This window comes from Nipponia nippon, unplaced genomic scaffold (genome assembly GCF_047370975.1).
Source record: "Nipponia nippon isolate SJK-2023a ecotype South Korea unplaced genomic scaffold, ASM4737097v1 scaffold_1, whole genome shotgun sequence".
NCBI classification, from domain to species: domain Eukaryota; kingdom Metazoa; phylum Chordata; class Aves; order Pelecaniformes; family Threskiornithidae; genus Nipponia; species Nipponia nippon.
The window spans coordinates 37329289-37342659 of record NW_028262290.1 but is presented as its reverse complement, the minus strand read 5'-3'; the positions used below and the strand labels follow the sequence as shown (position 1 = coordinate 37342659).

Sequence of the window (13371 nt, the reverse complement as noted above, 5' to 3'; positions counted from 1 at the left end):
CATATAAAATATCTCCCCTGGGTTCTCCAGGAAAGGCCAGCTAGACAAGATTGATCGCTGTTACCATGCAGTCATGTGCATATGGGGCTGCCATTTCAAAAGCATGGCCTTTACTTATCATTTTGCCCTTGATCTTGCTTGATTTTGTTGTTCATATTAAGAGTATAACAGTGTCTAAGTTTTCCTTCCTACTATGTCCTTAACTGTGCTCAGAAGTGAGAAATACAGTTAGAAGTCCTTCCATTAGAACCCTTACCTCTAAGAATACTTATCAAGAGCTCCTCTTCATTTGGTTTTGTTTGTTGAAAGAAACCTATGAAATACTGTTTGTGGGAGGAAGAAGACATTTTGGGCTGGAGCCTGTTATCACATACTTTTTTACATATGTTTTTTAGGAGATACTTCTGTGTTAATTTTTTTTAAAAGGTGATAGATCAAATGTTCAAAATGTTCAAAATCATTCACATTTTTTAAATTTAATTATTCAGTGTGAAAACTGTGATGGGGAACATCATTGGTGAATTTCCTCAGGATCCAGTCTGAGTGAAGAGTTACTTCTCTTTTTGTTAATGTATACTTTATTGTTTATGATTTAAAATTGGAAGGTGGTGGGTTTTTTTAAATAAAACTTGACATTATGCTATGTACATTCAATAGCATACATTACCTGACACCTTTACAATACTGCATCTGCTTTAATACCTGTTTCTGATGAGGACAGGTAAATTGAATGTTCTTGAAATCGGAAGTTATTTGGAAAATAAATAAAAACACCAAACAATAAAGCTCTTAACATGCTTCCTTTAGGCAACATTGCTCAACAGGCTTCTAGGATAGATTTACAGAAGAAGCGCAGTTTTGCATCTCCTTGGGCTTTAGTGAACTTCACTTCTGTTTCTTGTTTTGCCTCTTAAGGATTTTTAATGGACATAAAAACTAGTTCTGAGTTAAGACATTAAGCATAGCCAGGACCATTCTGTGGGATCCTGCCCCTTAGGAATGATCCTTTACACGAGCTAATTCCTGAAATGTTCCTGTGACTTGTTTCTAAGTGTATTATTTGGCGTGGGCCAACAGCAACCAAAGATTACCTGATAATGGTTTAACATTAGACAGAATTTGGTTCCATTTCACCTGTGCATGTTCCCAGGCGATGTTTATTTTTCAGGTATAAATGTAGTCAAGTTCATTGTAATTCCTTTCCCAGAAATACATGCTGGTACTACAGCTTCCTTATCTAGGCTGTGGCAGCACTGAATCATTTTTCAAACTGCATTCATCTGTGGTTTGGATTAACTGTTTAACCCTTCAGGTACATGTCATGGGTCTAACACAGTATGCCCAAACTTGGCATTGGATTCTGTTATAACGTTGGCATTACACAGATGTCATGAGAGACACAAAACTAAACGCAATAATAATACATCCTTCTATATGCTCTTCCCTGCTTTATTTTCCTGACGATCAGGAACATTCTTGAGGATTAGGACAGAGCCCATAATTCTACTGTTTTATCTGTGTTTTAGATTATGAACTTGGGGAAAACAGAGAATGCATGTGTATGTTTCTTTATTTTTGTTTATCCTTATGTAAGTACTTTTATAAAAAACAATATTTCTTTCTGGCTGCAGTAACCTCTAGCTGCCTTTGTCAGAGGAGTACTTGATCAGTATCGTTGCTTGATATAACTCCTCTTCCGAGTAATCCAGTTAATTAGTTAGTTGCTTAGTTACTTGAGCATTTGGATTTGGAAAACCAGTTTGCTCTGAATTACAATCAGTTTTGTGGAAGGGTGTTTCATTTAAACGGATTCTTGTCAAATGTCTGCTATTATTAGCTTTGTGCCAGTACTTAGGGCTTCAGTCCAAGACAGAGGTAGAGAAAATACAGGCAGACAAGGTCAGTCAAAATGGAAGCTTTCAGTTTGACACAGTTTAATAAAATTTCAGAGTTCACTGATATAATTGCAAAAAAAAAAAATTCCTAAGATTACTGCAGTTAAAACAGATTTATGGTGTAGTGTCGTGGTTTAACCCCAGTCAGCAACTAAGCACCACACAGCCACTCGCTCGCCCTCTACCCCACTGGTGGGATGGGGAAGAGAATCGGAAGGGCAAAAGTAAGAAAGCTCATGAGTTAAGAACAGTTTAATAATTGAAATATAATAATAATAATATTGTATATTATTGTATTGTAATATTGTAGCGAAAAGGAAAACAACAATGAAGAGAGGGAGAAAACCCAGGGAAAACAAGTAGTGCAGCCTCTCACCGACTGACGCCCAGCGAGTCCCTGAGCAGTGAATGCTGCCCCACAGCCAACTCCCCCAGTTTATATACTGAGCATGACATCATACGGTATGGAATAGCCCTTTGGCCAGTCTGGGTCAGCTGTCCTGGCTGTGCCCCCTCCCAGCATCTTGTGCATCTGGCAGAGCATGGGAAGCTGAAAAGTCCTCGACTAGTATAAACACTACTTAGCAACAACTAAAATATCAGTGTTATCAACATTGTTCTCATATTAAATCCAAAACACAGCGCTGTACCAGCTACTAGGAAGAAAATTAACTCTATCCCAGCTGAAATCAAGACATACAGATTCCCTCCTTTTTCATCTCATTAACTTCAGACTTGCAGAGTTTGGTCATCTCTTGATGATTCAGAGCACGTCTTTAGGCCATGGAAGCTATGTAAAATCAGCAACTAGTACTGCTTGTGTAAGGAAAGAAAATGAGAAAGGATGCTTTGTGACTCACAGATTTTAAGGCTAAAGTACAGAGTTAATATAATACAAATTTCTGAATTGACTCACCCTCCTTACCACTGAACAGAAACTATGCATGAAAGTGTGTGGTTTCTAAAGCTTCTCAATACCGTGAAGAATTTTATGTACACAGACGAAGAAGTTGAGCAAGGATGTTAACCTTTCAGTGAAATTCACCGAATTCTAGTTTGGTTAAAAAATTATAGAGGAAAAACCGCTGAATTCACTGTGAGTTTCAGAATTTTTCCTAAGTCTGTTAGGACGCTTCCCTGGGAAGTGGAAGTTCAAATTCATGCAGAAGTATAGACTAGCCATACTATGGAAGCTCTGGTGTCCTATGTGAATGCTCTGAACATGGCGCTACTGATGATGCGCCTCCTCTAGAATCTGCTGCTGCTGGAAGACCCTACTTGTGTTTATGTCACAAAATAAACGGTAATATATATTGCACTGTAGCATGTCTGCATTGTAAGATACATTGAGGCAGAATGTAGCCAGGATGCTACAATTGCAGAAATAGGTTTAAAATGGGTTTATATGATTGTACCCATTTCAGCAATATTTCTGAACCAGACCATGCCCAATAAGGGGTCACACCCTATGCCTCTTGCCACAGTTGAAGACTGACTAAAATAATGTCATTCTAAAGCAATTTGAAAGGAGCCAGGGCAAGCTTTATTCATTTTCCGGCTTTTGATTCTCTAAAGAACACTTAGCTTTTTTCCCCAAGCTTTTTTTTTTTTAGTATTTGACTAGAAATATTTTTGTTTTAAATAGATGAGGTTTTCACATAATCCCAGTATTCCATGGATTAGTGCTTAAGCTTCATGTAGTGGAGCTCTCACAGATAGTGTGAGATCTGTCACAACATTGTGAATTTGTCTGGAATTCCCAAAAATGTCTTTCGGTCACTTTAAACATTAATAATGGGAGACAGCTACGTGTTAGAGATCCAGAATCACTCGAGTGAAGACGATATAATAATTCATAACAGATTTTGACCCTCAATAATAATTAAAACATTTTTTTCTATGCTGTGTCTAGGGTATACTTTCTTCTTACATGTAGTATTACTACAATGAACACAGGTTATAATTAATAAAATAGAGGAAACAACTACTCTAAGTCATAAAAATAAACAAATTTCCGCCGACCCAAAAGTATTTCTTACTATGGAGGTTCCCTCAAAATCCATAGCAGAAATTAGAAATACTGAGCTTTTTAAACTATGCTTAAATAAACAGATATACAAATGTTGTTGTGCTCCCTGATAGGGGTTGCATACCGCAACCACATCTCAGCCCAACGTGAAGATGAGATTCAGCTGTCCTCCAGTCTTTCCCTTCTTCTCCTGGTTTCCACATAAAGGAAGCTCAAGTGTGTCAAGTTGGTAGCCACTGATGTGTATAAAAAGTGGATGACACCTGGACTACACCATAATATAATCCTCTAGGTTCATTTAGTGCAGATTTAAATACCTGCTTGTCCTGAAAATATTTATGTGTACACTAATGACATTGTCAATCTCTTCTGTTATTTATGAGTGAATATAAATTGGAAATCAGTTAAGATTCTAAGATTTATATAGAAAAAACCCTATAAAAACTTGTTTGAGAACAGAATACTTCATCTGAATTTACTGAAGCTTTTGAAATAAGGTGCCAAATAAATGTCCTGGTGTTCTCAATACAGCTGTCTCTGATTCTCCGTTTACCGTTTTCACTGTGGCTGCTTATATAGTTGAAAGGAGAGAAACAAATTAGGTCACTGAAACTGTGGTGTACTAATCTAACAAGATTCAAAAAGGAAAGCAAGGTGATAAAGTGAGGCAAAGCATGACTATGTAATGTAAATTACATGTCTATTAAGTAGAGTATGAAAGTGCTACTTTAATCCCTAAAATGTCTACAAAAGAAATCAGCATAACAAGGATAGACACAGCATTCATTATTTACTTATTCATATGCTGATGGTGCATTGTACAGTGTCAGGAAAAACTTGTGGTACTGAAAAAAGGGCAAATTTTAAGGTGCTTTGCATTTTCAGTTAATGGACTGAAAGCTTTTAACAAGATTGACACTGCAAGTTGTTGCAAGTTTAACTAGCTCCAGCAACCTTTTTTTATTAATTATTAGAAATTATCCTAGGGAGAAAGGGAAAGGTGAAAATGGCTAGAGTAGAGTAGCAGGAGTAAACCTCAGAAGAGGTTAAACTACTGTAGGCACCTTGTGTAATGAAGGCATTGTGGGCAGTGGAATAATCGTTTTTCCTAGCTCATAGGTATATGATGGTAGTCACACCTGTGACAGGTTATGCCTGTCAAGTGACCAGAGGCCACTGTCATCTAGTCTACCTTACCTGACTATGCCACAGCACCAGACAGATGCACAAAACATCTATTTGTAAGTACATAAAAGAAAGACGCCAGTGGTTAGGTATTCTAAAACCTCTGAAGCTGTGTTTTTTCCTCAGATCTCTCTCTTTTGTATTGGCTGCATTCCATTTACAGTGGTCTTACTGTGTCACATCAACCTTGCAGAAAACAGACATTGTGTAAAAAGTGAATTAGTCAGGTGATGGAGAACTCTGGACAGACGTATGAAGAGTGCAATGCGGTATCGCACTGACAGGCACATAGCAGAAAGCAGAACAAAAGAACAAGGGGGAATGAATCTAATCCAGGCTCTGGGTCATATTTGGCTCTGTTAAAACGGAAGCTCTTGGAGTTCTGCTGAGCAAAATTACAGCATCTAGCTGGAGCAGGGTGAATATATTCATATGAAAGCAGTTTGCAGGCTTTTTTTGTTTGTTTCATTTCAGTAGAGGCCTCTACTTCAAACTGTGCTTTTACCATATCTGTGTCAATTAGGAAGAGACTTTAAAAATGGTTTGTTTTTAGGAAGATGAGAAAATACGTTGCTAGGCTAAGTAATCACTGTGCTGTACTTTTTCCAGATGCTCTTTGTTTGGAAAGCATTGTTTTATGGCAGGAATATTTATTGAGACACTGAGCTAGGTAACGGCCAAGGATTTGTTTTCCTAAAATTTTCTCTCGTTAAAGGATAGGAATAGAATATATCTCTCCTAATTAGGAACATTGTATTTGAAATGTCTTTGCTAGCCTCAAAAAGAATTTAATTAAAGCAAAATAAATATTCCTGTCCCATCATTTCATGTCTATTTTTTTGCATACATGCTTGTTTTTTAGTTTGACTATACTGTTGTACATGACCCTTTATCTACAACCGTTCTAGTAACATTGAGAACAGAAATACTCACCACTTCAGAACAGCTTTTTCATACAATTTTTAAGGACAATTTGTTTCCTTAATCTAAATTCCTAGTAAATGATACAAATCATTGCTATTGTTTTGAAAATTCCAGTTGGATTTTGCTTGCTTCTCGTAATCCTCTCCAGTTTTCTTCTTCCAGTAAGTGGTTAAAAATATAAGTACTAGTTTCAGAAATGCATTTTATTAAAATGTTAATACCATTTTCAGAATTGAAAGATTCATTATGTAAATCCCAGCAGGGTTATTTTTAAAATGCCAAATGCAAATGTATTTATTAGTTTTGCATTAATTCGTAATGCAAATAAGAGTGATGCTATTAATCTGCAACAGTCTTTTGGTTGGGGTGTTCATTAGACAAGTGAGCTCATCTGTTGCTTAGCAGAACTAACACAGTGCTGGTTTTAAGAGTTGTGCGTTTATTAAAAAGTAATTTAATTTTTCAAGATGATACCCCAGATTTCTGCAGTTGCTATTGAAAAGTAAGAAATAGGAGAGATTTGAGGCATTGGTGAATTTTGTTAATGGGAATCTTTTCATTAGTCCATGATTGTTTCTGAGTATTTTGTAGCCCTCTGAAATGATAATGTACTGTACTGTTTTTGTACTGTTTTTAATGAATAGTTTTACTTTCTATTTCTTCTTTTCTTTTCCTATTTACATGCATGGTTGAGAACAAGCAGTTCAGTGTTTCTGGTTTGGTTTTTTTTTATTTCTCTTCAGGACACAACAGGTTTTAACACCCCCCTTCTCAGACCTCGTGTGATTGGAGAATGGATTGGTCGTGAAGAGAATGATGCTGACCCACTGGCTGCTGAGATGCTGCAGCCACCAATACCAAGAAATAAAAACGAGCAGTGGGACAGCGAGGATAGCAGCAGTCCTGGAGGAAGGTGGGATTTTGGTTCTGCCTAGAAATTTTATAATTTGTGAAAAAGATCTGTCTTTGTAATGCCCTGTTTCTGAGAGCAGAGTGCAGGGCTTTTAAATTCCCATGCCATAGTGTGGCAGCATGCAGAATAAATGGAAGATTTTAATACGTGACTGGTTTCTTCTCATGCTTTTATATATGATTAACTTTATACTCATTTACAGTCCCATGGTTTTATTCCCATGTATAAAACTAAGTGTATGTTGACAAGATTGGGGCCCATTGTGTAATAATTTTGTGATGTATAGCTTCATTCAGATACTTGAAACCCTTCTGTCTTTCAGCGGTTGGTAGTAGCTGTGTGTTAATTTTCTTGACACTTCAGTGATAAATCTGATTTTCTCATTTAAAGGAAAGATAGACAAGGGAAAACAGTATCTGTATTATTTTTGACAGGACTTCCTAAATTCATTTTCAGTTCTTATACTTAGCATCTTGGTGTTAATAACAATTCTTACTCAAAGAGAAAATTGTATTCTCTGCAGTAAATAACTGCTGACAATTTATTGCACTTGACTGAGGGTGGAGGAGTATGTTTGTTTGTTAATGTGCTTCAGCTACATGGAAAAGATTATCATTTTTCCAAGGAGTCCATTTTCCATGATGTAAAGATACCTGTTTATCAGTCACAGAAAGTGAAGTATTCACAGCCTTTCACAGGTCAGGCTTGGTGCCATGACCACTTCCCTGGGGAGCCTGTTCCAGTGATGGACCACCCTCTCGGTGAAGAACCTTTTCCTAATGTCCAACCTGAACTTCCCCTGACACAGCTTTGTTCCATTTCCTCGTGTCCTGTTGCTGGTCACCAGAGAGAGGAGATCAGCACCTGCCCCTCCGCTGCCTCCCTTGAGGAAGTTGTAGACTGCGATGAGGTCACCCCTCAGCCTTCTGTTCTCCAAGGTGAACAAGCCAAGTGACTTCAGCCACTCCTCATAAGTCTTGCCCTCGAGGCCTTTCACCATCTTGGTCGCCCTCCTCTGGACACACTCTAATAGTTTGATGTCCTTATATTGAGGCACCCAAAACTGCACACAGTACTCAAGGTGGGGCTGCACCAGTGCAATGTAGAGTGGGACAATCACCTCCCTCAACCAGCTAGCTATGCTGTGCTTGATGCACCCCAGGACATGGCTGGCCCTTTTGGCTGCCAGGGCACACTGTTAACTCATATTCAACTTGCCATCAACCCAAAGCCCCAGATCTCTTTCTGCGGGACTGCTCTCCAGCCTCTCATCCCCCAACTTGAATTGTGAATATTGCTTTACTATGTCCTCCATGTGTTTTCTGCATTGGAATTCACCTCCCTGTCACAGGGAAACTGGTCTGTCACTTGCTGTACTCTTACAGGCTGTATTCATTAACTTTCCTCCCATGTTGGGAATGTTTGTTATCCATGAGCACTTCTTTCTTCTTTTAATTAGATTATTGTGGGGGAAGCTGCAAGTACTACTATTTCAAAGAAGTAGCAGCATGTAGTAATGATCCCTCAGCCAGACGTTGGACTGGAACCAACAGAACTCAGACACTGGGTCTCTCCAGTGCAGTTCCTGGGAAAGTAATGGAGTCAGCAACTGGCACTGCAGCTTGATTGTGAGGGCCTGGGTTTCTTTTTCCTTATTCAGCAGTCCAATAAAGACACTGAATAAAGATCTGTTCCACATTGCAGAGCAAATTGAGGATATTGTATCCCTTCTCTCAATAGGAAGGAGCAGAAATAAGCATCTCTGATCTCTAGACGGGAGCAAAGAGGTTTAGTTCTGAGTAACAAAGATGATACAAAGGAGTGTATTTTTCTCTTTGTGGAGGGTGGTACAAGCTGTGAGAAACCTCACAGCTAATGCTATAATTAAAAAACATGATTAATGGCTTTGAGAATAGTATTTGAGAAGTCTTGTTGAGTACCGTGACAAAATCACGTTGCCTGATGTATGAAATAAGGAGAATATGGGGTACTTGATGCCAGGAAAGACTCATGGAACACTGGTATCTCTAGTTTTTAGGTGCACTAAGTACTGAAGACCTGTTGAAAAATATGTATCATTAAGTGGGAATACTGATTTTCAGTGGAAGTGAATAACTACTAAATTACATGCAGCATATGGATTTACATTTGGATGACTGATTTTGTGTCTGGGATAATTCTTTGCTTCATTAGCATTTCATCAGCTTTTGTAAGGCATTTATGAAAAACATGTTTGCAGTCTTGTAAAATAATCATAAAATTGCAGAACTTCAAGCTATCGGTGATGCTAAAATTGATGCCACCTATATATGGAAGTTTAAAAGACCTGTATTGGTCAAGGTTAATCTGAATGTTTAATAATAGTTCACTAATACCAGGCAGTTTCTTCAAGGTCTGATTCAGTGTTACTGGGAATTAAAGTACTATTAGCAGAATTTGGAATTGACTATACACCAAGTGCATGAGACAAGTAATAGGTAGTAACAATTTAGTTTTAATGTAACATATACCTAGTATATCCAAAAGTAGAGGGAATAGTATGGGTTTTATGAGTTTAAATGAAACTCTTAAAAGAGTGAATTTGTTATCAGTTGTGAAGAATTTTTGGCTACCTCATCTGTATTTCATTCATATACTTCATAATTAATGTAGCCTAAAATAATTCAGTTACATTTTTACCTGCAACTGAAAGAGGGAGCAATTTGAAATTAATATTAAATATTTCCAGTTATATCTTGCTAAATTTGATTTAGCAACACTTTTAATAAAAAGTGATAGTTTATTGATCACTAATTACCAGGATTTATGTGATAAGCCAGAGACTCTCAAAACTAATCCTAATCTTCAGTTACAGCATGAGAACAGGAAAGTGAAAACTCTAATTGTCCTATTATTTCCAGGTAATATATTTTCTTTCATCTATCACTAAACATAAGGAAAAGCTACATAAATGAAATGCTATATAAATATCCAGAGGATTAGGCATTGACAGATAAGTGGCAGAGTAATTGCCATCAGTGTCATGTGACTCCCTCTCTCCATGTTGTTTTCACAGACTGTAGCATACAAGCTTTTTCTGTTTGGTGGAAGGGGAAGCCCTGGGTCCCTACACATTCATAGCATTCTGTAGGGGACTGAATAGGCTGCAGAGAATGGCATAGTCCTATGGGCCACTGGTCTGTTGATAACAGGCCCATTTTCAATATTGGTCTTCTCAGCATGAAACAGATCATAGTGAGTATACATAGCACATGGTATTTGGGAATCTATGACTTGTCTGCTTTTTCTGTCTTTGCAACCACGAACCTCACTTTTTGCTCCATTCAGTAGTGGACAGTGGGAAAGAGCCACTATTTCCTCCTTAAAAACATACATTCTTGTGATGATGAGCTACGGAAGCACACATGTTGTATATCTGAAAGCCAGGCTGAGTTACTTAAAAAAAGAAAGGGAATTAATTTTGAGCAACTGAAAGGACAGGTTTCACTACTACTTTGACTAAGAAAGATAGTGTAGCTAGTCTGAGGTTAGGTGTATTAGTGACATCTTGTCAAACTGATGAAAGGTCACATTTTTGCCGTTAATGTTCTGGATTGCTACAGAGGAAAGACTGTATTTGTCACTGGTTTTGTACTGCTATCTGTTGCTGCTGTAAGGGAGCAAGGTAAGGTATTAATATGTGATAAGGGACCATATAAAAGTGCTGATGGCAATCCTGCTGGTATTGAGCTCATCCTTCAGAAATTCGAACACTGTGAAAATAGGATTGAACTCATTTCCATGTCATAGTTAGTAGTTTTCTACATGAAAAATTTCCTGGAGAAGTTCTGAGAAGAAGCAAGGCTCTTGGGAAACTTCCTCAAGGGATAATGTATGTACACAGTGGGGAATTTGGGTGATTTTTCATATGATGCTCTTGTTTCTTAGAGCCCAAAATGAACTAGAGCTTGCACAGGCCCCATCCATAACCTGATGTCCTAAACTCAAAGCCTGTTCTTCATCTCCAAGGTCCACTTTGTCTTCTTAGTGTTCATCTTAGCAGTGGGAAATGAACTATCATTGGTCATACTAAATTTTATATATTTGCAACAGATCTGCCTTCCTGCTGTAAGACAGCCTGAGGTGTTGCCGATACCCTCATGTGGGGCACCAAGCTTCTGTCCTGTGGCCTTTATCTTGATACTGTAAGGAATCAGAAATTGCTAACTGTAGCAAGTCCTGCCTTAGACCCTTCTGCTAACTTCTGTGCAGTTCCAGTTGTCTGTTACTTAGGTTAAGGACACAAGTCAACAAACCATGTGAATTGTTATAACTATATAGTCCTTAATCCTGTAGGGTTGTGATAACATAAGCACTCAAGGGAGCTGTTCTTTGTTCTCAGCTTTGTTGTTGTGCGATCAATGCCTTAGCAATAATGATTAGTAATTGACATCCTGTTGTTCTGTATATGTAGCTTATTTAGACTTGATTAATGCCCATAAAGGCAATAGGAAATTTCCCATCATCATTCAATCAAAACTTTAGATAGGAACTGAAAACACAAACTGACTTATAACATCCAATGATCAGGGAATGAGTGATAACCAGTTGATTTATGTGTAATCTGATGGCATTAACCTTCAGATCTGGAGGACATCATGGGCTACAGTAATTTGACAAATGTGTGACATATTTTGTAGAGAGCACCAGTAAGAAAAAGTTGTGCTTTCCTCCCTCACAGCTTAAAAATGGAGCCAAAGACCAAAGGACTAAAACAACAACAGCAGCAACATAAGAAACTGCTGGCTGCCATGCTTTCTCAGGACTCCTTTGATTCTGCTCAAAGCACAGCTCCATCTGTAACCGAAGAAGATATTGACAATGAAGATGATGCAATGGAACTGCTTGGTAACTGCAAAAAATTATGTGTATTTTCTGATACATTTTTATTATAGATTAATCTAAAAAGTGTAATATCCCATCAAACATAGATTAGTTTGAATCTGCTCCCCATGATTGAAGCTAAAGTATCCAGCAGCTGTGTGACGGTTCATAGGGTTTAACTTGCAACTTTCAGGAGTGAATGTAATGAAGACTGTATTTGTGTGTGAATAAACTGCGAGCTGCATCAAAATCCTGTGAAATATCAAACGCTTCAGATGCTTAAAGTAATTAATTTGATTTCCTTCATAAATCACTTGCAGGTTCTACTTGGAGAATGTATTTATGTACAAGGCGCAGAAAGAGCTTTACCAGCTTTCATCTGGTTCTTCTTTTTTTAGCTGTATCACAGTTCTAAGTTCAGTGAATTTTATTTGAGGCTTACTAGCTACATAGCTTACACAAAGTGAATTTGTAACCTCTCCAGAGGATTTGGTTGTAATTTTCCATTGAATTGAATGTTAAATTGCACTCTAGAAGGCTCTGTGCTCACTTCTTTCTCCCTTTCCTACTATTACTAGTTGTGAAAGGAGGGAAATTGTTGAAGAAAGTTGATTAATAGTCTCTTGTCTGCCATTTTTAAAAGCTTCAATGTAAGATGCTTAAAAGGTAGTAATGGATTTCAATATTTTTTTTTCCCAGTTTTTGCTACATAGAACTTTATGTGGGATCAAAGCACAGGAAATAGACAATCTCAGGATAGTTCAGCTAGAGCAGGTTGCTCTGAACATTGTTCAGTTGGGTTTTGACTCTCTCCAAAGCTGGAGACTCTATGACGTCTCTGGGCAACCTGTTCCAGTGCTTGACCATGCTTGTGGTAAAAAAGTTTTTTGTTACGCTTAAATAATTGTGAATGAATATATACTTTCTTTTTTTCAGTAGTTTTAAGTTTGATACATGCATTTGTTTTTACAGAAAAGAAGAGATAATGGACTGGGTCACTCAGGTGTGACAGTGGGTCAATTAGTTCTTTGTGTTTGAAGGAAGTCACACTGTGACTGTGGGCTTGCAGTCTTCATGGAATCAGTTGGTATTTCCAGAACTAATCCATGGATTCCAGTGAAGGCCTTAATTAGTCTGTAGCTGCGTTATCTCCTTATTTCCTCCTGCAATTTACAGATCTTTCCAACTTTATCAGTGTGACGTAAAAAGCAAGCTGAATGGGTGTCTTGTACTGGCATAAACCACAGGACTCCTAAAGTAGTATTCTGTGGCATCTGGAAGGTACAGTAGGTAAGTGTGTGTGTGTGATGTTACTGGCCTCGTTATATATCACATACAGAATAGAATCTTCTGTTAACTTCTGTGGAGATAGTGGGGAAAAGGTATCCAATAGATGTGTAGGTCTTTCCTTTTAGACATTTGAATCCCTCAAGGTATCTGGAACCAGAAAGGCAGTATAAAGGAATTTTTTTTTTCTAGCGCCTTGACTTTTGGGCACAATATTATCTGTGTACAAACAAGTGTTTTGGTTTTTTTTAATAAGGACTCGATTGTAAGAATCC

General features: G+C 37.8%; 1 protein-coding gene across 3 annotated transcripts in view; it reads left to right on the top strand.

Moving 5' to 3' along the window:
* CUNH8orf34 (chromosome unknown C8orf34 homolog) overlaps window positions 1-13371 on the top strand; it is a 173896-nt gene that overhangs the window by 56521 nt on the left and 104004 nt on the right. For all 3 annotated transcript variants that reach the window (XM_087751811.1, XM_087751803.1, XM_087751796.1), the window contains exons 6-7: window positions 6777-6946; window positions 11667-11833. In XM_087751811.1, coding sequence (XP_087607937.1) covers window positions 6777-6946; window positions 11667-11833 — 337 coding nt within the window. The remainder of the gene's footprint in view (window positions 1-6776; window positions 6947-11666; window positions 11834-13371) is intronic.